The sequence below is a fragment of the Pundamilia nyererei genome, unplaced genomic scaffold (assembly GCF_000239375.1).
Source record: "Pundamilia nyererei isolate P.nyererei 1_Seehausen unplaced genomic scaffold, PunNye1.0 scaffold00193, whole genome shotgun sequence".
NCBI lineage: Eukaryota > Metazoa > Chordata > Actinopteri > Cichliformes > Cichlidae > Pundamilia > Pundamilia nyererei.
In genome coordinates, this window is record NW_005187594.1 from 724,982 (window position 1) to 750,722 (window position 25,741).

At 37.5% G+C, this 25,741-nt stretch overlaps 1 protein-coding gene across 2 annotated transcripts; it reads right to left on the reverse strand.

The window, feature by feature from the left end:
- Positions 1 to 8,854: 8,854 nt before the first annotated feature.
- copz2 (COPI coat complex subunit zeta 2) lies at positions 8,855 to 23,954 on the reverse strand. 2 transcript variants are annotated; one of them, XR_312088.1, is made up of 10 exons: positions 23,876 to 23,954; positions 16,487 to 16,555; positions 15,445 to 15,529; positions 14,629 to 14,720; positions 12,853 to 12,908; positions 12,165 to 12,242; positions 11,904 to 11,955; positions 11,547 to 11,655; positions 10,959 to 10,997; positions 9,289 to 9,317 (listed from the first exon to the last, which is right to left on the reverse strand). XR_312088.1 is itself a non-coding variant. In XM_005747305.2 (9 exons), exons 1-9 carry the CDS (start codon positions 23,891 to 23,893, stop codon positions 9,270 to 9,272), a joined length of 537 nt encoding a protein of 178 aa, XP_005747362.1. In that variant the 5' UTR covers positions 23,894 to 23,954; the 3' UTR covers positions 8,855 to 9,269. The 2 variants fall into 2 exon arrangements, 1 of the variants encoding a protein (XP_005747362.1); XM_005747305.2 differs by lacking the exon at positions 11,547 to 11,655 and having other exon boundaries at positions 8,855 to 9,317.
- Between the last annotated feature and the right edge of the window lie 1,787 nt (positions 23,955 to 25,741).

Sequence of the window (25,741 nt, forward strand, 5' to 3'; positions counted from 1 at the left end):
AGAGAGAGAGAGAGAGAGAGAGAGAGTTTGACCGCCCACTTCTCTCACCAATGTTAAAACTAGGTCTCTTTATCAATTTTTATCCCTCCCACTCTCTCTCTCTTTGTCGTGCTCTCTCTCTCCCCTTCATGCACACTATGTCTCTCTCCCCTTCTGTCAACAACCCACACTGGTGATGTCAGAGCTTAATTAACCAATCACCAGGAAGCCAGTCCATCAATGTCACACACTTGGCCAATCATTTGCCACATTCAAATTCCCCACAAACCAATCGCAGCGAGCCTGCCTCGGTTGGTTTGTTGTAAAACAAGGAAAAAGAGTCTAATCTGCTTACATGCAGTACACATATTAGGACAGCATGATGTGCTTTCATGAATAAAGGAAGGTACTCAAACAATATGGGGAGGTGGGAAAGTCTGGTCCATGTTTGACAAGTAGTCCCTGTCTCTCTCTCTCTGTGCGTGTGTGTATAGATATACATACATATATTTTCCTCTACCACACACTTAGACACACACATCAGTGCCAAATCAAACAAAGTGACTAATTTTAAAAATTTTATGTCAGTAAAAGGCAGCTCCCCTTCTGTATGTAAACACCTGCTGTAATAAGAGCCAGACCATCCTGAGAGACAGGATGATGATGTTGATCATGTTTTTTTCCCCCTGTCAAGTTAGAATAAATTCAGAACACATTCATTACATTACAGCCTTCTCACCCTTTAACAGTAGAGTATATTTTCCATCTCTTTGTATTGCTGAAGTGCACTGCATCTCATCAGTGAAAACGACATACTGGATACACAGTGCTGTGCAAAAGCCTTGAGCCACCCCCTTATTTCTTTGCATTTTATTTCCAAGGAGCCAGACCTTCTTATCATTTTTAAAGTGATATTGAACAACAGTTCTCCAGCTTTCAGAAGGTTTTCTTTGGACATTGGCTACTTTTCCACTCATTTTCGGTCCAATCCTTGTGTTCAGCTTTTTCAGAGGAATGTTGTTTTTTTTTTTGCTTATATAGAATCATTCAGACATAAAACAAACGTAACCTAAAGGATGAAGTGATCTGGTGTCTACACATATTATACCAGACAACGCAGCAGATAACCAATTTTAAATTGTATTTTTTGCCACTTTTTTACTAGCAACCTGTCAAAAAACACTTAATTTGTTCTAATTTCTTCAATTGACTCTACAAAAGGTTTCAAAGTTAACACAGTTTGACAGGCATAAAATTGTGTTTTTGTATCAGCAAGGTGACTCCCAAAGAGCTATTAGCTAAAAACTATATCTCAGCATGATGTGTAGCGTGTCCTTAAAAAGTGGAGGGCAAAACAAGAAGTGACACACCTATAAAAATATATACAGCAGATGAAAGGTATCTGAAAGACATGTCCTTAAGAAACAGGAAAAACTCCAGCAATAGCCTGACACAGGGCCTGAGAGATGCATTAGGGCCTTCCATCTACTATTCATTTATTGGTTACTGAAGCTTTGCTAGAAATCGCCTTAGTGGAAGTTAAAATGACAGTAAACAAGTAAAAGTTATGCAAATTACACAAGAACTGAACTGAAAATCAGTGGCAATGGGTCTCGTGGAGTGATGAATCCGAATTGGAAATTTTTTACTCAAATTATTATTCAAATTATCAGTGAATGGTGTTGGTGATCATGCCAAAATTGATGGAAATATCAATGTAGAAAAGTGCCATCAGATTTTGATCAATAATGCGATATCATCAGGAAAGCATCTGATTGGCGACAGCTTCATTTGTCAGTATGACAGTGATCCCTAACGGGTAGAAAAACACACAATAGAACATTATCATTATCTGCCTCCCCACAGCAGAGACCTCAATATTATTGAAGTAGTGTGTCCTAAGAGAAAATGGAAAAGAACCCTGGAAAACTATTCCAGAAAACTACTGACAGAAATTCTAAGAAAGCTTAAATAAAACTGTTTAGGCTGTGTTAAAGAATAAAGATGATCATACCAAATATTGACTTTCAAGGTTGTCAGAATTGTACAAACTCTGTTTTGCCTTACTCCTTTAAGTATATTAGCCCATGTTTCAATAAACCTGTTTCCTAGTTTCCTGACAAAATATCAAGAAATAAGGAGTGGCTCAAGACATTGATAGATGGTAAGTAAGAGATGGTAAGAGATGGACAAATCCCTCCACATTCTGAAACTGCAACTATGTTTAGATAAAAGTCTTCTTTGTCTTTTGACTGTTCCCTTTAGGGGTCACGACAGCATATCATTTGACTCCATCTCATCCTATCGCTAGAATCCTGTTCTGTGACACCATCTCTCTGTATGTCCTCCTTCGCTACATCCATGAATCTCCTCTGGGGTGCTCCTCATTTCCAACTGCTGGGCAGCGACATATTCACCATCCTTTGTCAAATATATTACCATATAAAGCACCTTAAGGCAACTGTTGCTTTGATTTGGTGCTACATAAAGAACAAAGAGAGCAAAGCACTCTGTTGTAGAGATACGGTACTATGAGGTCTTTAAGATGAGATGGGGCCTGATTATTCAAGACCTCATATGTGAGTGTGAAGAGCAGCTACATACATATATACATATTTGTTTAATATACACACTGACGGCCATATCCTGAACAAAAGTAATGCCATCCAGGGTAAGTATCTGGTTAGACAACTAGTTTCTAAGATTTTTAAGGTCAAGTAAAGTAATGTTAGTTTCATCTGAATTTTTGCTCTGTGCAGAGGACACACCAAACACCTTCTACATCTGTACTGTTCCAGTCCCCCCCCCCCCCCCCTACTCCCAGAGCATGCTTCGGCATCTGTATGTTGTGCAACATTCTTCTTTGTTGAACTCTCACTATTTAATTCTTGCCTCTGCCTTCACTTGCTTTCTCTGATTTCTAAAGTCCTATTACAGACTACAATCCAACGTTAGACAGCTATATTTTCCCCTGATGCAACTTTGAAGTCTTCTGTCTCTTTCAGATTAGAAGATGTAATCTAGCGGTCCCCAACCTTTTTTGCGCCACGGACCGGTTTATGCCCGACAATATTTTCATGGACCGGCCTTTAAGGTGTCGCGGATAAATACAACAAAATAAAACTAGTACCGGTACCGAAAAAAAGAAATTTTATTCATAACACACATGAAAAGACCAAGGAAAACCGAGTAAACGATAAAAACGATAACAAAATAACGCTGAAAACCGATAAAAACCCTGAAAACTATACATTTCACACCTGAGCCTCAACTCTCGCGGCCCAGTACCAAACGACTCACGAACCGGTACTGGTCCGAGGCCCAGGGGTTGGGGACCGCTGATGTAATCTATCTGTGCCCCTCTTCCTTCACTCCTATATGTTACCGTGTTCCACCCTCTTCCTAAAGTATCGTGCAAAATCTGTTAGCATCCATACTTCTGCATTTCTGTCCTTAACACCCTACCTACTCTTTCACAGTCTTCTCCATTGTCTTTTTTTTTTTATAAATAGACCAGTTTTTATATAGCTTTTCTGCTCTATCTGAACTTCACACAAATTGTACATTCACCAACCTGCATCTATCTAACATTCAACATTAATGGGGTTAGTATCTTGGTATGCAGACTGGAGGAGACTGGGATCAAACCACCAACCTTCTGGTTAGTAGGCGACCTGCTCTCCTACCTGAGCTACAGACACCCCACACAGACCGCTCTTATCATCAATCTGTTCCCCCATAGATCAATCAATCTATCTATGAAACTGTATATAGTAATGTATATAGTAATAGTGTTTTTACAGCTTAGTAAAAACTTAGCAAAAACCTTTTGTAGACCCCATGTAAGTAATCACCCCTCCTGCAGCCACCTGTGTTAGGAATCACATGAGATAAAAGGAGCACACTTGTGTAAAGTCTAAGAGTTCCAGTCTCTGTGTATAGACACTATAGATACTCATATATTTGTATTGTAAATATGTGTATTTGTCTGTATTCTGAGTATATTTTTCAATCTGTAAAACACATCTGCGTAAATAGTTTGAAGACTTCACTATCTTTTTTTTCGTGACTGCTGCCTTTAGGGGTCGCCAGATCCTATATGCAAAAGTGCTTTCGGTTCTGGAAAAACGCATCTTCATTTTGTGTTGTCAGCAGCTGAGGTGGCAAAAGCACAGACTTTCTTTACTTACCTAGATGTACAGATAGCTGCAGTACTTCAACAATAAAAAGCTGAAGTACTGCAGCAACGTTTTTATTTAAGTAAAAGGGAAAAAGTACAGGCTTTCAAATGTACTTAGATTAAGAAAGTAAAAGGTAGCTCCTTAATGGATAATTCTACTAACAGCTTTTGTGCAAAGGTAGCTGAACCTTGGGATATGTTAATATGATAATAAAATAATATTAGTACATGATAATACAAAAATTGTTCAAATTTAAGGTCTAATTCTAATGAATTTACTTAGCTTGAAGTGTGTTGTCTAGGACACATGCAGTGAAAAATATTTTATATATATATATATATATATATATTTATCTTCCCCTGATTAGTAGAGGGTGACTTTACCTCCACACATAAACAGTAAAATAAGATCAGTCAGGCGTTGCAGTGGAATTCAGCAGGTTGGGAAACCCGAAGGTCAGTGTACTGGTTCAGCATGGAGAAAAGAATCACAACTTACAATAATTTCTAATGTGAGCTTCAGTGGGTTTTCTTAGTGTACACGTTATGATCAACTGACCTGCTGCTCTTTGTGGATTTACACAGCTAAACTTAACAAGATGTCTGCAGTTTCACTAGCTTTGATGGTTCATGTCCATCCTCTGCACTGAAAGTCTTTATACTATACAGTATGCGGTTGGTATAAAGCTGGAATTCAGTGATTGAGTCTGAATTCATCATTGTAAATGCAAATTCATTTCTGCATTTAATATAACCTAAACCTTACCATGAGCACCAAAGCCACTGTGCACAAGTCCAACACAGAACTTTACTGTGAATTCACCACAGTACTGCAAACTAACCTGTTTATCCTGAACAAAACTACCCAGTATTTTCAGGCAACATCTGAATAACACAAAGTTTGTATAGCTTTGCAGAATACTTCACAACATGAAAATATATAATTCCTCGACACATATCATATACACATGCAATATGTGATCAAAATTAAGACATTACAAGTAGGCTTTAAATTTGCAGTTCATCAAACACCCCTGAGCAGCCCTTACCTTTAAATCTAACCTCTCGTCTTCCTGTTTTTCTTATCTTTCTCCATCTCTGAGTGAAGTTAGCTCTCTCTCTTTTCTCTCGATGTGAAATACAACAGCTGGATCTTTAGCTGCAACACACTGTGAGACAAACTGCACACAAACAGTTTGTGTGTTTGCTGATGTTTGTTGAGCTGACATTGAATTTGAAATGACCTGACACTTAAAAATCGTCATTCTTTTCATGCTTCCTCCTATTCTTTTGCACTAGCTAGAGTTTTGAAGTACTCCTTCCGGTCACTTTAACTCCTGTGTATAAACGCTATAGATGATACTGCTGAACCTAAACTAATGAGTCTGTTTTGAAAATGCAAAGAGTAGAAAGTACAGATATTTGTTTAAAAATGTAGGGAGTAAAAGTAAAAAGTTGTCAGAAAAAGAAATACTCAAGTAAAATACCTGAAAATTCTACTAAAGTACAGTAATATTGTAGAGTATTTGTACTTTGTTACTTCCCACTTCTGTCAAACAGGCAAACTTAAGCTGCTGCAGGAACTGTATGAGAATGGGAAATGGTGCGTGATGGTCCCTGGGTTGTTGACCTGCTGTTTTGAGTTTTGTCATTTCCTTTTTCTTTTTGAATTTGGTGAAGTGGTTATAGTCCTCGTTCTTATTAATTGTGCTTTGTGCTTTTGTTCCACTTATTGAGCTTATTATATTTCTTCTTTCAGTTTAAACCGTCTCGCCAAGTGTTCCCCGTCTATGCTTTAGTATCTGTCAGTGATGTCCCCTTGTTTAGTTCTTCATGAGTTATTTTGTTAGTCATCTGTGCTTGTGCTTTGTTTATACTTACTTCCTATGTCTCATTATTAGATTTAGTTCAGCTCTGTGTTTTTTACAGGTGTTTCCACTTTGGCCACATCCCAATTTATATTTACTCCCTCAGTTGTTCTTAGCTCATTGTCATGTCATCCTGTTCCCCTCTGCCTATTTCCAATCTCACCCGGCATTTGTCTCCACCCATTCCTGCCTACCTGCACTCTCTTCTTCACCGCTCTTGTGAAAAATCTTTTGCTTTGGATGTTTGACCTCAGGTATTTAAAATTAGCTACCTTCACTATCTTAAATCCTTGAAGCTTCAAAGTTAAGAGATACGTATCTGTTTCCAAAATATGAATTATGATTTCATACAACAACTGATTTCTGAAAATCTGTTTGAGACACAGACATGTGTAACATGGTTTGAACATTAGCAGAAATCTAAATTGTTAAAGAGTTTTTGAACAAAATGAACTATTAGCCAGGGTCATCTGCCTAATCATAATAAATTACCTAGCCTGAAGTGCAAGCGTCATGGGTCCATTTGATCTTGCATCTGCAGATGACTCAACGGATCCCCTTTTATTCTTCATGAGGTTAGAAGAGTATCAGCATGCCAAATAACCCATTAACCAAATGGTTAATGGGTTATTTGGCATGAAAAACTCACTTCTTGTGAGTTTTCATGCCTCTAACTGTATTTTTATTCATATATGTAATGGCTGAATTACAAACATTCTGAAAAGAAGAATGGACCAGAATTCCTCCACAGTGATCTGAAAGACCCACTGAAAGTTAAAGAAAGAAAGAAAAAGAAAATATTTAAAGTGGGATAATGTAACAAGGTGATATAGAAACTACAATCTGTGGAAAGAAGGATGGGGGCTCATTCAAATTCATTCGTGAAAGAGAATAAGTACCATATTGTGTTATAATATATACTATATTATCGTACATCTGTTGATATGTCCAATAATGTACATCTGTTTGACTGACACTATTTCAGTCAGACCTTTAATGCCCACTTTTGCCATATTTCAGAAACAAACCATAGAAGAGCAATGTCATGCTAAACGCATCAATTTTGACAATAAAGAGAGGACAATTAATTATTAATAAAACTGAGTCAGAAGCTGTCATTCTATCATTTTTTTTGTCTTTCTCTTGTTTTGTATATATTCCTCTTGACTGTATATATATTTTTCTGTTTCCTATTTATTCTTTATGTCTTTAGTATTCATATTTTTTACTCAAGCACAGTTGGCCTGGAGCACCCATAATTTCGTTGTACATGTACAATAACCATAAAGGGCTTTTCTGTTCTATTCCAAAATTCATCTGTATGACCCCATGTTCGTTTCTACACATGTGGTACAATGGATATTAATATCATTCTTAACTAGTATTCAGACGTGTCAGATGTATTAGGTAACTTGGCGATTCTAGATGGGCTGCAGGTGTGAAAGTCAATGGCTCTCTGTCGCTCTATGTCAGCCAGACCAAGATACTCAATATGGTGAAAACATTTTTCGGTCGAATTCCTACTAATATTTCATCCATACTAATATTTTTTTTTGATTGCATGCACTTTTATTCCACCTATTTTCAGGCTGCACCTTCACCAAGGATCAATTAAATAAGAGTAGCTGCTATCACGCTGAATCTTACTGATGCTGTTATAAAGGATTTACCTCTTTCTTCGACTAAATTAATATATAATCAAAAAATAACAATACAATGCATGGAAATACATTTTTCATGACTTATTTAAATACATTGTTACTCTTTAAACCATTAAATATAATTAACTATGAAGTAATACATCAAATAGGTCTACGATCAAATATTACGATTAAACACTGGTGAAAATCAAGAAAAGACAACCTTCATTTCAAAAGTATTATTCAGTTTTATTTCAGGATATCAATAATAATTCAATTTCAGCCAAAATAATAAATAATCTGGTAATAACATAAAACATTAATTTTCTCTTTGTACCTTAAATTTAAGGCTTTCGTCCGATTTCTTGTGCCCTCCGATGAGTTGCAGGCTGTGCGGCAGCCAGCCAATAATATCATCGGAAAATAAACCCATAACGAACCATTGGCTCGGTGAGTTTAACCACGTGCCAACTGACGTCACCTGATTTCTGCAAATAATTTTCCAGACCACGCCCACACAAACGAAGTCCTTTAGAGTGCTTATTAATATTCATTATGTTAGACACTTTTGAACGCAAATAAATGCGGCATCCACGGGGATGAACTAATTGAAAGTAAAAATAAAAGTACAAGAATATATAATGGCTAAGCAGACCATCTGAAAGCAGGACAAATATAGTTTTATTATCTCTCTTGAAGACAGAGAAAACAACATTCATATGTAAAAATAATAATTAGTTTCTCTTTGGCCATATTTCTCTCCACTAACAAAACATGTAATGTCTTTAATTATCATCACAACAGTAGAATAGACAATATTCTTTGTAACTCTGGCCACAGGATCCTGTGCACTTTTTTTTAAAATTTATTTTTATCTTTTTTAAGCTCCCATTGGTTCTAAAATTCATTCACATGTGCAGACTTTCCTTAAATTAGATTTCCTGCATCTGTACCACAGTGCCTTCTTAGTGTCATAAAACATAACTGCATTTGCTTTTGGGCTTCAAAGAAGCATTATGGAAATCATGAGTGTAACGAGTCAATTGAAACTCAATACAACAAACTTTTAGTATTACCTTCTGTATTCTTGTAGTGTTGTAATAGAAATTAATTTGGCTTTGTAATATTGTTGACACAGTCAAACACACACACACACACACACACACACACACACACACACACACACACACACACACACACACACACACACACACACAATGTGAAAGGGGGGGGGGGAGCATAACTCTTCAAAGAAACCCAGAAGCCACGATCAGTTCGGTGGGACTGAGAACAATGTTGTTCCACCAATCTCTTGCACTTCTTTTGATAATTCAGGTACTGGATAGCTGCCTGCATATTACTTATGATAATAAAATAAGAAATGTCATTTGGCTTGCTAAATGGCACCTCCACATATGGGTTATGTTTACTCCCAAATGAATTAAATACTTGTCACACACAATAGAAAAAAAATGTCACAAAAAACACACCTAAGGCAGCCTATTGGCCATCACTTCAGTAACATCCATCCCTTCAGTTTGGCCCTGTAAAATAGCTTTGGGACTGGAAACATTCTTTTTGGAAAATCAGATTTGTTTTCAGTCATTTCAGTATAGACCATTTGATCTGCTCCTTGGCTGACTGCAAAACCTGCAAAAGTACGAAAAATGAAAGAAAATTATATATTAACAAAACATGAATGACAACTGCTTTATAAACAAACAGAAAATGCAACCTTTGTGTAGTATGCACATATATCATTTAATGTGTTTATTCTAACTTCTGATATGTATTTGGTTTAGGCATCAGAAATAGTTCGTTTTAGGAAAAGATTGGGTTTAGACTATAGTAACTTAGTTATAACACTGCTCGTTCTGTTGCTCTCATATATGTGTTACAGAAGTTTTTGAAACCTTAACACAGTCCAGTATCCTTTACATTACAATATAATGTCAAAAAGTATCTTACCGTAGAATACAAGTCTGTTTAGTAAAGGTAGAGTGGTTCTAATGCTTTACATAACTGAGAACTCCTGCACAGTAAAGCATGGTGCTACAGTACGACTGTTTAAACACTAGAGGGCAGGCTGAGCTTATGCTCACAACCATGTGAAGTCATGCCACCATGTTAAAGCGCAACAAAATCGTAATACAAAACACATCTTTGTTCTACTGCCACTAAATAAATACAGTGGGTTAATGTTTTCAAAATCTACATGTTTCAACAGCTTGTTCTTGTATGTTCTTTACTGGTTTATCTTTTAACTGTTTTTCAGTCCTTAGAAGAGGTTAAATTACAGCAGTGAGAAATCGGCCAGCAGGTGGCGCACTAAGCTCAAATTTAAAGGCCCTTGATTCAGTATGGCATTTAAAGGCAGCCTAATGTGCAGCGTGTCTATTGTGTTGATCACGTAAAAACGTTAGATGCACGTTAGAGTCAAGATATACCGCAAGTTGTGTTTAGTCAATAACATTGCATTGGTCAAGATCTACAAGCTGTCAAATTTCTATCATCATGTACAGGCAGCATAATTAGAAACTAAATGAGATGAGAATGTCAACCAAGGTATGAACGTTCATAGCTTATAATCTTTTCAAAAACTCTTTTAATTTGAGTAAATGGGGAAAACACACGAGTGGACATGATCTCTGAGTTTAGTATTCAGCTCTCCTCCATCTGTCCATCAATCAAGATAAATAATAAATGTGCATGCCAAATATTCTCGGCCAAAAAAACTAACCGCAAGTTGCTCAATCGGCGCATGAATGAATGTCAGATATAAAGCACTTTAGCAGAAAAAGCATTAAAATGCTTGTATGAATGGGTGAATGAGGCAAGTTGTAGAAAAGCACTATATAAGAACCAGTCCATTTACCATGTGACTAAAACTTTGGAAATATGTGAGGTCAGGCATTGTCTGTTATAGCTCAAAACATAATTGTAATTGCTCAGTAAGCAATTGATACGTCAACTAGAGAATCTCCTCTTCTGCCACTAATGGTTATCCTCCTTTTCTTCATTGTGGTGTGTCAGGTATAGAGCATTAGCTTTTTTGAGGGTGACATTATTAAATGCCTTTATGTCCTTCCAGTGCCTCTAAAACAGCTCCGACCCACTGAAGGATTGACTTTACAATTAAAACTGCCTTGAAAAGACTGTTGTTGCAAATTGGTGCTATATAAATAAAACTGAACTGAATTGAACTGCATTTGTGTATGCATGTGATGCCTTCATGTTTGTGTGTATAGCTTTGGCAATGATATTCACAGAGTCTGTTTGCTTGTGTATTACCTGAGCCACGCTTTGTTCAGTTAATGGGTTCTCATCCGCCTGTAATCAAAATGACATGAAAAAAAGTCAAATACTTAACACACACACACACACACACACACACACACACACACACACACACACACACACACACACACAGTGCATTAGATCTGTGGAACAAAGAATAGCACACTATAACCCAGTGACATTCAAACAGTGCTAGTTAACAGTTCAACCAGTCACAATTCATAGTGGAGCTTGTAGCCATGCTTGTGGTGTAGCTTCAGGGCAAGCACCGTCTGGTATGCAATCATTCACTTTAATTATCTGATTGACACAGTTCCCAGAGAATAACTCTTTTCACTTGGATGACGTCTGTAGTGTTACTCTAGCGCCACCAGCAGGTCATAGTTATCAAGTATAGAAAAATAACATGTTAGTCCACATGCTCTCCCACCATGCATTTACCTTTTCTGTTTTGCCCATTCCTCCTTCCTCCCTTCACTGAGTCTTAATCCTTCTCATCCATTCATTCTTACTCTCTCACTCACTCACTCTTTCTCTCTCTCCACGTCACTATCTTTCACATTGGCCTTCTTCCTCTCTCACCCTCGGTCTGTCTGTCTGTCTACAGCAGCTGGCTCCTGTCTGTTTGTGCCTCTAGGTTACCGGTGATGTAATCAAAGAGGACGAAGCCATAGGCTGGCTCTGACATTAGCTGACACCAATCAGAAGAAGAGAGAGAGGGAGAAGGACAGGAAGAAAAGTAAAACAGGGAAGAGAAGGCAAGAAGCAAGTCAAAAAAGCTAAAGGGAGCTACAGCAAATCTTGATGTAGCCGTTCTAATCAGACCAAACACCTGCATTGATTTGTATTTCTACAATCTAACACACTTGTTTTCTGTTTGAATTTCCAATGGTTATACTGATACAATAGGTTTTGGGGAATAACTGACAGAAATCTTACCCTGTAGTTGACTTTCTGTAGGACCTGCTGTGGATCACTCTCCAGAATCACCCTGGCAACAGGAAAAACAACCAATAAGGGTAGAGTTCTGTATAAGCAGGACTGGGATTGCTTATGGGATCATGGCATTTTACATACTAAACATTTTTTTATTTTAATAATAGAAATACCTATCATCATTTTGCCTATAAATATCAGGCAAAATGATCAAAAGGGACTCATATTGACTATTCTAGTTGGATAAACTTTTCTTTCTCTCACCCCCCATCAATGATTTCATCCACAACAAGAAACACTCCTTCCATGTTTTCCAATAAACACCTCCGCTCCACATTTTTCCTGCAGGATAAATAAAAAAATTACACGCGTCATTAGACACGTTACTTAGGATCTCATATGATCATCATCATTTTAAGTTAAAGTTTTTATTCCTCTAACTTAAGTAACTTAAAGTATTCACATTTCTGGCTTTTTAAAAACCCATCATTGCTTTATTTTTATTTTTTGCCCTCACAATAGCTCAATCTCTCCTTAGTCTCAGTTACTCACACACTGCATTACTATTGCATTGGTTCCCATAGTAACCATACCCATCATTGTTTGACTAATGTTGCAATAAACAGTGAGGGACTCTGATATGAGCTTTAACAGGTTTAAATGAAAAAGGAGTACTATTTGTCATTTAGTTTAATTTATTTATTAAATATAATTATTTATATTTCACATTATTTATTATAACACTTTGATGCTACTGAGGCTACATGGAGGACAAAAGCTCTAATTCATTTGCATGAAGAAAAGTCTGAAAAAGAAGATTGTGAATTTCTCTATTTGGGCTCTGATTACCTCTGTATTGTTCTAAACATCATTACAAAATATCAATGAAACCACTCACTTATGCAGTTTTTGTTTTTTCTTGAAAAAAAAAACTTTTTTTTGAAGACGGTACCTGAGGATGTGACTGGTGGAGTCAAACAGGCAGTTAAGTACTGACATCAGCATGAGCTACCAAGAAAAAGAAAAGTCAGTATATGAGATACAAAGATATAAATCAATGCAAATTGATGTTAAAGCAGAATCAATTAGATTTCATGGCCTAAATAAGCTAAATACTGCACATTCAACATATACCAGCTTAGCAAAGTATATAGGTCAGAGGTGTCGAACTCCAGGCCTCGAGGGCCGGTGTCCTGCAGGTTTTAGATCTCAATCTGGGTCAACACACCTGAATCAAATGATTAGTTCATTATCAGGCTTCTGGAGAACTTCAAGACATGTTGAGGAGGTCATTTAGCCATTTAACCTGCAGGATACCGGCCCTCGAGCCCTGGATTTCGACACCTGTGATATCGGTGAATATGCTGCTCATGAGAAGTGTTCTTTTATTAATCATTATAGGTTTAAAACTTTCCAACCAAGCTGTAACCCAAAATAATCTCCACACAACTGCAACATATAGAACAATCCCTGAAAATAGCTTAAAAAAATCCATAAATCCCACAGGCTGTACAAATGAAAGAGACTGTAGCTAACTGAACCCTTATGGTAAATGTTACTGCCCTGAAGCACCTCAATTTGAAGAGCAATTACTAGACTAATTAAGTAGATTTCATGGAGTATCTTATTTTTCCTTGAAAATAATCTTTAGCATTTTACAATAGAAATCATTATTATGTGAAGGTATCGCCAAGTTTTCAATTGTAGTGTACAAACACACAACTTTTTCCAGGTTTTTTTCCGTCTTTACTTTTTTTTTTTTTTGCATTGCACCAAAGAGTATTATAATACAAAAAAATATATTGTATTTTGTCTACAATATATTGTAGACAAAATACAATATATTTTATAGTCTTATTTTATATTATATAATAATATTAATATAATATAATATTAATATGTATATTAATATAATATGATATATAATATAATATATAATATAATATTAATATATATGTAATATTATAATATGTATAATATAATATTTTATACTCTTCTAGAAATTTGGACAATTGACTTCATTTGATTAACTTTAAGGAGTATTTTACTTCTAACACTGAATTATTAAAGTTCAAATAACCCCCAACAACGTTCTAACAGAGCAAAGAAAACCCCAGCACTGACTTTGTTTCTTATATTCCTAAAATGTTCATTCTTACTTTGGCTCAGTGTCCAGTGGACATGCTGACCTATTCAAGGTTTTTTGTTTTTTGCTTTCTTTGCCTGTTTGTCTTAATGTCAGTGAAACATTAATCTGACTCTGAGAATGCTGCATAAGAAATGCAACCTTTCTGTGACACCAGAGCAGGCAACTGAATTTAGAAACAACAAGTAATTACCTTTAAACTGTCTTGTGTGCCTACAGCTGAGAATTCCATAAAAAATATTGATATGAGCCTAACTCTTGTTAAGAGGTTACTACTGTAACTTATGTGATTTGTGTGAAAAATAATATTGGATGAATTTGTTGTTTAAGAGCTGAGAAGAAACAAGAAACCGTCTGGTGACATGGAACACATGCCATTCTGCCTTCAGAATACAAAGCAGAATAAAATTTAAAAAATAAAATAAAATAAAATAAAAGCACGCTTATGTGAGTAAACATTTGAACAAAAATGACTGAGCTCCTTTTAAAACATATGCAGATAAACTTGACGTAACATATTCACAATGAATTTTAATTTTATTACTGCAGATGTACTTTATTGGCAGACAAAATTTAATTCACCTCATTTTCCTGAGCACTTCCCACAACGTAGAAGAAAAGATCTATACTGCTCTTGTACACGATGGTCATGCCTTCCAGAAAAGCTATTTCATCTAGATAGAGAATGAGACGTGACAGGGTTAGCATAAGCATGACTTTATTAATTTGCTTCTATATAGAAGTGTAAAATAAAGTTTATTCAGTGACACAACTGCCAAATATATAGTGACAGGCAAGCAAAGGGGTGAGAGGGAAAGAAGGCAGAGACGAGTGACAGAAAAGCAATTAGACAGAAACTTGATATAAAGAGAGGAAGGAGATGAGTCGGAGAAACAAATGATACAAATGAATGTTGGGAAGGAGTGGAACTGATAGATAAAACATAAAAGGGGAGAAGAAAGACAAAGCAGAAGTGGAGAAAATAAGGAATGAAGATTAGGACAAAAGGAGAGATAATGGCAACGTGTTAAAGAGGCCAGGGGTAGAGACTCAGGTATCAGTTGGGTGAAACTTGGAATCCTACAAAAAAGCTTATGGGTAGGTCAGATTTTTCATCCAAATGAATGAAAACCCAAAAGTTTTACAAGGGTAATACCAACTACAGCGTTCTGCCACAAATAATGGTCTAGCATGGTTTGGCGGGTGGAAACCAGGTCAATGTAAAAAGTGATTTAGGTTACAAGTGACAAGAGAGTGTGTAACAGTCTGGACACTGGAGACGTCTGTGAACATTCAGCACAATACAAAGGGAGGGAGCGACGGGTGGGGGTGGGGGTGGGGGCGCATGCATCACACACCAGAACAGATCTACATAAAACAGAAGAGAGTGGAACTTACTGTCTGCTTTGTGTGTCTTGTTAAAAACATTCCTTTCAAAGGTTTTCTGCTCCTTCATGGAGGGGTAAAGCTCTGGGTCATAGTACTAAAACAGGAACTTTTATGAGTGACTCAGTTTACTTACATAGTGCGTTGCTAATAAATTCTAAACTTGATAGTTAAACTTTACCAGTTAGTATTTACTGTTACAAACAATGAAATCAACTCAATCAAATGCACCCCTAACCCACACAAACATATCAGCGGCATCCTTTGCACTCACTGTTAGTTACTTTAATCAAGTTGAAGCTGAGAAATCTTTTCTCAGGTTTACCTACTTCGGCCGTAGCCACTTATTATTTCTGACTGTAGGTAGACGACTCAGCTGGTGATAATCAGGGCAGTCGTTATTTGTGAATCAGTCACTGAAAACTCAGATTTTGTTTTGTTTGGAAATTTCCAAGCTAGTTGGTAAGCTAACTGACTGGTTTCATATTTACTCTACAGACATCGCTTGTCCTATTTTCTGTCTTCACTTTTCATTCACCCCCCCCCCCCCCCCACTCAGTCACAGCAGGTGACTGTCTCTCACTGATCCTGGTCCTGATTGAGGTGCTTTGAAGAAAGGACGTTCTTCTACCCTACTCTCACTAAGTGTTGCTCTTAATCATCAGAGGTCTCTTTCTAATATTGTACAGCAATAATTATTTGGAACAGTTCTGAAATAAACATTGCAGATGTATAAGACAACAATAAGGCTGATCAAGGCACATCTTAACAAATATATTAATGTGTTCCTCAAAATACTGTTTACATTTTCTACAAGAAAAAAGTACAAAAAATTCAGATACAGGGCTTTGAAGTAAATTTAAATTACCCTCAGTAGTAAATGGTTATTGTTTATTGTGCAATGTAAATTTCATGTTTAAGTCATATAAAACTTATGGCCCATATTGTGACTTATTCATGAAAGTACTCCCTTTCATATTTTTGTCATACAAAACAAAGTTTATATTAAAGCGCTTCCATTTTTTCCCTTGTGTAAAGACCACATTGAACTCACCTTTGACAAAAGTCTGTTTCCATCATTGTCGAGAATAAAAACTGCTTTAACTGTGTAGAGGGACGGTTCCTGCAGCGATAAACAGAAAAAACATTTAAAATATTTTAGCTTCGCTGAGTCATCTTGGGGAAACATCTTGAACATAATAGCATAGCTTCAGTCACATCTGTTCCTCTCATACCTGGATAACACTTAAAAGAGCATTGCAGCAGCAGCCTCTTTTAAATACTCTCTCATCTACTTACACACACTGAAGCTGCCCAGTCCAACCAGTTTCTACAATTTATGCTGCAGTTTATTCAGTGTTTTAATCTTTGTTGTTTATCCTGGTTTGTTTTACAGTTTTCCAGTTCTGGGAATTATCACATATTTCTACTTAATACATTTTCCATTCTCCTGCATCCACATCTAGACAGCTATCTGTCCATTCCTGCGATGATTTTTCAGACCCGGGACAAAGTTCTGTTATGCACTGACTAGCACAGATTCACAGTCAGAGTGTATCACAGAACTTAGACCAGACACTTAGCTCATCCAAAGTCCAGTATTCCAGGCTCACATAACCAGAGTCCTAAAGCTGTAGATGGCTCAGTTTATCCTTCATTTGATCAAACGTGTTTCTTGTTATGTTGATGCTGACTGAACTTTAAGTGATGAGTAAACATACACGGACATACTCCAACATACTGTAGTTATAGCATATAGCATTTGTAGGTAAACACTACATAACCAATGACAAGTACTGCAAGTCTTTTACTTTAATTTGTCATGTAACGAGGTCATTCTTAATACTATTTTTTACTCCTTTCTTTTCATTTCTCCATACACCCTGGAAGCAGGTGAAGATGCAGCAGAAATACCTACTCTTAACAACATTCTGATTAGCAAAGTGCACGTGAGGTGTATGCTGACAACTGACTGAAGGAAAGCTAGCAGCTAGCTCAAGTCACAAGGCAAGGCCATAAAAATAAAGACTATTATTTGCTACCAAGTGCAGAAGGAGTTCTCAATATTTTTCCAGGAAACCAGAAACTCTAAAGTATAAAAAGAATATCTTTGATCATGGAGTGTAGGTTATGTCAACCTATAGCCCAATACATATTATATTAAAAAAATGTTACATCAAATAGTTTTCATTGGGTCTTCAGAACATGTTTTAGCCGGTAAAGATGCCACTGAATTATGAATTAGTTACTAGGAGACAAATGTACCACTGTCCAATTAAACAAATATGAGTTTCAGGCATGAGAACAGATCCTATATGCTTATGTCTCTGTTCTTAGCTAGTTTGCTAATGGCTACAAGCACGAGTACATTCAGCAGTCACCTAGTTAGTAAGTTTTATTAAGTGCTGAAGGGTCCAGGTGCAATATGTCAGCCATTATTAAGTATTGTGCAGTCTATGTTTAGATAAACAGCAAACTTAAACTCATTAACAGATATCAAGCTGAAGAATCATATTTTGGAAAGAGATTTGAATACTGAAACTTCTGGTGCAATCTGCCTCTGACCCTGTCTTTCATATCCACATTGCATAACATTATGATCACTGACTGGTGATATGAATAACACTGATTAACTCTTCATCATGGCCCCTGTTCCACCAGAGAGTCTGGCAAGGGCCAAATTGTGGTGGCTAGATGACTGTCAGAGCATCTCCAATACTGCAGCTCTTTCTTGGATGTTCCCAGTGTATAGTTTTCAATATGTATCAAAAGTAGGGATGGGTATCGAAAACCGGTTCTTGTTGAGAACCGGTTCCCACTGTTTCAATTCCTTGGAATTGTTTGCCATTTTTGCAAACGATTCCCTTATCAATTCCAGTCGCCCCGAATGACGTCACCACGTTGCGGAGCGTCATTTACCTGGCAGGAAACGGCGCCTAAGCGGCTTAAACGCTCAAAAGTTTGGTTATACTTTATGAGAACAGATGACAACAGGGCAACTTGCAATACTTGCAAGGTAGATATTTCATTTAAGGGAGGAAACACTACGAATATGCAAAAGCATTTGCTCACAAAACACGCGATGACCTTAAATGAATGTCGTGATTTTAATTCCGCTCCGGACTCGTGAATCTCAACCCAGCAGCAGCGGTAACGTTTGCACGTCCTCTCCCGTTAATGCGGCAGGTAAATAATCAACTAACAGTGCATATTATGTTAGCGCGATCCGCCTTATTACAAAACCTGCTATTACTGTGCATTTAGTGACCATGATGAGACAGAGTCTGGCTGGCTCAGATGCTGGCAATTCTCGCTGCAGTCTACCGGTAGCGTCTCCTTTCAGGCCAGGATAGACGAATGTCACCAAGCAGTGACTAAGTTTGTGGTAAAAGGCTTGCACCCATTTGCCACAGCAGATGCCCCGATTTTCGGTAAGTGAATGTATTTAATTGTAGGCAGGGACATTACTGGATATTCTTGTGTAATTGCTACAGAATAATTTATGTTATACTTTGTTATTGCTACAGAAGAATATTTATTTTATTATTTTACAGTTTTTTTTTCCCGGGGACCCTGTGACACCCCATTGAAGAGCCATAGGCTGGATCTCTTAAGATCTCACTGTTGGGTTTGTAAGGCCATGCTACTCCTAAATTTCTATCTAGTTCAAAGGGAAGATATAAAACAAAGTTCTAAGCTAATTGACTTTAGTGTTCTCCTTTTTAAAAAAAGAATCAATAAGAGAATTGATAAAGAATCGAATCGTTAAACAGAATCGAAAATGGAATCGGAATCGTGAAAATCTTATCAATACCCATCCCTAATCAAAAGTGGTCCAAGGAAGGAACAGTGGTGAACCAACGTCATGGGTGGCCAAGGCTCATTGATGCACATGGGGAATGAAGGCTGGTCTGTGTGGTCGGATTCAAGAGACAAGCGGTTGTAGCTCAAACTGCTGAAAAATGTAATGCAGATTCCGATAGAAAGGTTTCAGAATACACAGTTGGAGCATCATGGCCGCAGAACACTCAGGATGCCATGCTGACCCCTATTCACAGTGGAATGTGGCAACAATTGGAATGTGAATATCAGAATTGGACCTTTGAGCGATGGATGAAGGTAGCTTGGTCTGCCAAATCTTTGAATTTTTTTCACATCAAGTGGATGGCATGTATGTCACTTACCTGAAGAACACCTGGAACCAAGATGCACTATGGGAAGAAGACAAGCTTGCAAAGGCAGTGTGATGCTTTGTTCAATGTTCTATTGGGTTCTGCCATTCATGTGGATGTTACTTTGACAAATACTGTCTCCCTAAGTATCCGGTCTTTAAGTGATGACGTATCAACCCTGCTTCTGGATCCAAACTACTCTGCGTTTATTAAGGCTGTTGTGTTTTTAACATGTTTTAATGTTTTGTATCTTGTTCTATTTAATCTGAACAAGCCCCTAAAAAAAGGCAGTGATCACTGTCAGCCTCTGTTTTTATTACCACTATACATTTTAAAGCTCAGTTTTTAAAACCTTATGATGTAACTACAGCCCAGCCCATGCAACAGTAAATTAATGACTAACCTCGTATTGTGGATGGGTTATCTCAGTTCTCCTGACTGAAGTTTGGTCCATTTACAGCATCTTGCCATGCGATTGCATGGTAGGAACACAATTTGCAAAATAAAGGATATTTTTAGCTGATGCTGTAATAAAGGAAATGCTAAATGTGGCTCATTTTAAAGTCAAACATTGATTTTAATAAAAAAATGAACTGTACTTTATCAATGACCTCTTTGCTGTTTGGTACGGAGCCCCTCTGATGACATGGTCCAAAATATAAATAAATTGTGGCCACAAAATACTACTTCGTGCCCTTGAAATAGTATAACGTGCCCACGAAATACTTATTTGTGGCCACAAAATACTATTTCGAGGGCACGAAATAGGTATAACACACGCACGAAATGCTAATTTGTGGGCACGAATTGAGTATAACGTGGCAACGAATTATGCGTTTGTGGCAACAAAATAGATAACGTGCGCACATCATATTGATACAATTCCTGGACAGCTGTGTAGAGACATAAGCATAAGAGTAGGCTAAGCCTATACACCATGGACAGAGACAGTATGATTGAGTTTTATTTTAGGCTGGGAATGAGCTACAAATGCATTTTGAAAATCCTGGCATTGCAAGGAACCATTATTACGGAGAGACATTTAAACAGGATATTAAGATAAGATAACCTTTATTAGTCCCACACGTGGGAAATTTGTTTTGTCACAGCAGGAAGTGGACAGTGCAAAAGTTATATAGCAATTATTATTATTGAGAGCCCAGTTGCTTTACAGACGTAAGTACGACCTGGACGCCGGGATAGATTTTATTGCCAACCAACTGCAAGGGCCTGGGAAGGATCACGGTTATCGGTCAAGTGTTTTGTGCCCACAAATTAGCATTTCGTGCGCACGTTATACCCATTTTGTGCCCACGAAATAGTATTTTGTGGCCACAATTTATTTATTTTTTGGACCATGTCATCAGAGGGGCTCCGTAGTTTGGTGATCTATTATGTTTCTTTTTTGCTGAAGGGTTGTCGGATGTTCAATACTGATTATAAATTTTACCCCTGTGGCTGATACTTTTATTGTCCTCTTAATTTAATTGTTCTGGTACACTGTTATAATGTTAAACTTTTGAAAATATTTTGTGGCTCATCTACACCTTTTGGACTACAATGTCAGTCTCAAATCTCTGAGATCAGTTTTGAGCTGCAAAACTTGCGCTTTGTGTGGAAGCACAGTTAGCATGAACAAATAAATGGGGTTTAGTGATTTATCATTGTAATAGATTAGTCTCCTCTTGCTAACCACCTTGGCCAACATGTTGAGAAGATAACATGAGTTATTAATAACTCCTTTAGTACATTGACAAGCAAAGCTCTAATGATGATGGAGATGGAGAAGCAACAGCAGCTCTCACCATGTCTGGGCCAGTAAATTGGGCTAGCTAACCAAGTACAGACTTAGCTGGTTTAGCATCTATGTGAAATGAATTTGTTGGCTGAATATTTCACTTGACCTTATTTTTAATTAATATTTTTAATCCCCTGTGTAGATATTGAGAGTTAACCATGTCCCCCAGTGTTTTAAATGTGCAACTTATAGTGGGGGGGTTTTTCTGAAGGATCAGTTGTTTTAAATGACTCCACTTAATAACAGTGATCCAAAAGAAAAGAACCAGAAAAGGCCAGATTAAAAACAGATCATGTAAATGTAACTTTAATTTCACAGACATGCAATAGTAAATAGGTGGTGTAACCCTATTATTAAGATGCAAATGCATGAGAAAGGAGCAAGACACATACAAGCAAGAAGGGGCAGAGATGAAACCAGGGAGGCAGGAAAAAGAAAGAATGAGTCTTAGAAAGACGCATAATCAAAAATCTCAACGGAAGTGAAAGAGCAAGATGGTGAGAAGAAGTAAGAGAAAAGTAAAAGAATTACTCAGATAATTTACATTAGCTAGACGTAAATCAAATTATACAGCTGGCATTGTAAGAATCATACGCTGACGATGCAGTTCTGAGTATTATCAGAATAATGTACTTATATTACTTTATTTAGGATGTCAATTTAGAATTGTAGTTACAGTTACATTTATCCAAAAGTATTTGGATAAATATCCATCAGTGCATGGATGGGGATGCAGTAGGCCAACATCTATACCAGTAACATTTGGGCAGTAACCAGTGGCATCTGTAGTATTTTAAAGAGTTGCATTTTTACATGACCTACCTTATACACGAGATACATGTTTTTATATTTGACTTTTGCTATTACTTTTCCATTGCTCACTTTTAGTTGTAAATCAGCCAGTTAATTGTAGAAGATTCTTACTTTAAACATCAATATCAATATAAACCACGATCTCTGAACATTTAGCCAGTGGAAAATGGTTGTAACACAACTAAAAATAGTACACTGATATCAATAAACACATTATCCCTGCTTTCTGTCCTATATGTGAATGTATTCCTCTTATAAACATGTAAGCAGCAATTTGGTGCTGTGGCTGTTCCAGCCAATTTAGAGCTGAAAGAAAGGAATGGAAAATGTGAATCTTTCACTTAGATTAAGTTACTTTGTTGTAGTACACATGGTGATTACTTGAGTAGCAAAGCCACAATGTAAAAATACTCAACACTCACAGACTACTTACACAGAAACTACTGACTAGAAAAGTGTAAATAGATAAGTATATTGAAAGTAACAGCCCTTATATTATATGATATTCATTCATTATCAAGTAGATTTCTCCTGTAATAGATATTCGAGTTGGGGCTGTTGGGACAATAAAGGATTTTGTATGTAAAAAATGCCAAAGTTCTACAGTAACATGCAGTAAAATGCAAAGTTTCTTTAAAATACTTTAGTAAAATTACACAAGAAAGCTACTTTTTGCCTTTGCTGCATATTGTTCAACAATATATAACAAAGCAAAACATTGTGTAGGAGTATCACTAGTTTTGTATGCAAAATGATGCAATTTACGGTCCTTTATAAGGAAAACGATGATAAGCAGGCTAAGATCATACTTTTAAGAGCCGAGAAAGAGTAAACCAAGAAGAAAGAATTAGGACAGATAGAGGTATTCTGGAGAAGCACGGATGAGAGAGAAAGAGAAACTTACACTCACACACGCAGAGAGAGAGAGAGGGCGAGAGGGAGTGAATAAATGGTGCGCAGGGCAAAAGAGGAGCGAGCGAGCGAGAGAGAGAACAGTGGACGTGGCACCTGCTCTGGTCTACACGTCAGTCCACATATGATCAACACACGCAGGCATTTAAATACGCAGACCGGCTTTAACCATACCGCTTGTTCCATTAAACACTACAGTGTCCGCTTTACACGCGTGATCCGTGCAGGAACCGAAGCTTTGCTTGATTACCGTGTAGCGCCATCCTGTTGCGCTCCACGCTGGACTCTGTGTGGATAAGTGTGTAACAGCTGTGGGTCAGCCGCTCCACGGTAATGGAATTTACTTCACAACGTAAGAAGTTGTCGCGCTGTCAGCACCATCAGCAATAATATTTGTACATATAACATACACATAGAAAGAAAAAGTGTGACTTTAGCTTCGTGACAAACAGTTACCAGGCCTGCGTGTCCACAGTCAGCTCCAGTCCGAGTCCACTAGCATTAACTTAAAAATAAAAGCTGTTTTTGCTTTATGGACAATCTGCACCCAAGCCCCCCCTCCCAGCCTCCCTCCCGCCTGTCTACCACCCCCCTTCTTGCCGAACACCTTAACTGCTATAGTGCAACAAATGTCCCGCACACTGCTAACCAAAATATATAAACCGCCGAGCACATTAATATCCCATCCACCTGGAAATGAAAGCACACTGGTTCCCGTTCTAGTTGGTGAAACGGCGGAGAGGCTCACCGGAGACGTGGAATCCATTGCTGCTGCTGCTGCCGTCGCTCCGCTCGCTCGGTGTGTTGACGTGGACAGCTCTGAGCTGTCACGCCGAGATCAGCGCTTTTATTTTTTTTCTTTCTCTTCTTTACGGAGCCGCCCGGGCGCGCTCACGCGCTCGCAGCAGCCAACCGGATAGAACCACAGGAGCGAGAGCCACCGGCGAAGCGCGATCCCGACGCTTCGCCCTCCTCCCACTTCTTGTCTGTCTGAGCCTTTCACGATAAAAGTCGAGATGCTCTTAAGGAGTCTACTCTGGATAAGAGCAATTCATGTGCCACATGTAGCAGGCGGCAGTCAAACACACCACCCCGCACATGCTAGTTCGATCCACATCTACAGTAAAATCATTCCTTGATCCAGTTATTTACTGCAATACTTTTCCTAATCCTAGTGTGGTGATGTCACGAATATTCCACGGGGGGGGATTGGTGGAAAGTATTTTTAGATCTTAACAAGTTAGATGTGGAAACTGTTCTTTGTGCATTTCTGCTATGATGTAGAAATATAATGACAGCTGACTGGTGAATTTGGAAAAGCAAACATTGTATTTTTACAGTGTAAGAAAATCACAGTCAAGGCTTTACATGTTCCGCTCTCCCTGTAAAATGAGAAAGATCACAAATAAAAACACTGTAAACCTTTTATAGAGGTAATTGGTTATTCTTTTGTGTTCTATTAGAAAAACGTATTCATTACTAAAATCAAATTCTTTGTTTGAATGATTCAGCTGAAATGTGAAGTGCACTGATCATGTTAAGTGGTAGGTGATTATATTAAATACTGTCAAATCTATACGGTAGTCAAACCTCTCTCATATAGTGCTATGTGCCCAGATCTTACCTGCAGAGACATCTCAACCTTAGGATCCTGCAGTGCATATAGCCATAGTCACTTCATTTGCATCCCACCAGCCTATACTGTTCACAAGCTCATGCCTTTGTTGTCACCACTGTGTTGCTGTCTCTTGTTTGATCCCCCATACTTTTGCAGATTTGGTCAAATAACCCCATGTAGGTTCAACATTTCTTTTTTTGTCAATGACATAAAAATGCAACAAGTGTTTGTTATTGTGGATTATGTAAGGACTGATTTTTACAGAAATCTGGTACTTTGTAACCTGCTGTATTTCTCCATAAAAGTAGCTATTATGTCTAGTAGCTGTGCTAATGTTGCTATCAATACCTCTATTGCAGAGATTCGAGGATTCAACCTCTAAATGCTCAAAATATGCATGATTTTCATTCCTGACACTTATCTGCACATTAGAATAAAAATAAATACAGAGCGTGAAGAATGAATATCCACACAGATTGTCAGTTGACCTGATATTGGCTGCTTCTGTGCTTGCCCCAAATATCTATTTTATGTTCTGTAGAAGACAAATGTCCTGTACATGACATTTTATGCAACTTTAACTTCCCAAATCTATCCCAGCTGACGTTGTTCACTCTGGACTGGCTTCCAGTCTGCTGCAGGAAAGTTTTGTTGTTTTATTTATTTATTTGTTTAAGATTCAATTAATCTGTGCATTATTCTTCATAACCAAGCAAAATAAAAAATTACTAACTAAAAGAAATAATGGTATGGAGCACAAAGTATAGCATTTGAATCAAGAATATAGTGATGCAGAAGTAGAGTAAGATACAGAAAAATATATAGAAAAAGCACACTGAAACTGTACTTCAATAAAGTACTTTTTGGAAAAGTTACTACCACTAGTCCTATCCATGTTCTCATTCAACTGCATTGGGTAGTGGGGGTGGCAATGTCACTGTGGACAAGGTCTGGGTGCTGTCCAGTAAAGGAAATTTTCACTGGTAGAGAACATGG

Coding starts and splice junctions, on each gene's coding strand:
- copz2 (XM_005747305.2), bottom strand. Junction 14,721..15,444: donor CAAGACACACAAAGCAGACA/GTAAGTTCCACT, acceptor TTCTCTATCTAG/ATGAAATAGCTTTTCTGGAA. Junction 12,909..14,628: donor GAAGTGCTCAGGAAAATGAG/GTGAATTAAATT, acceptor TTTTCTTGGTAG/CTCATGCTGATGTCAGTACT.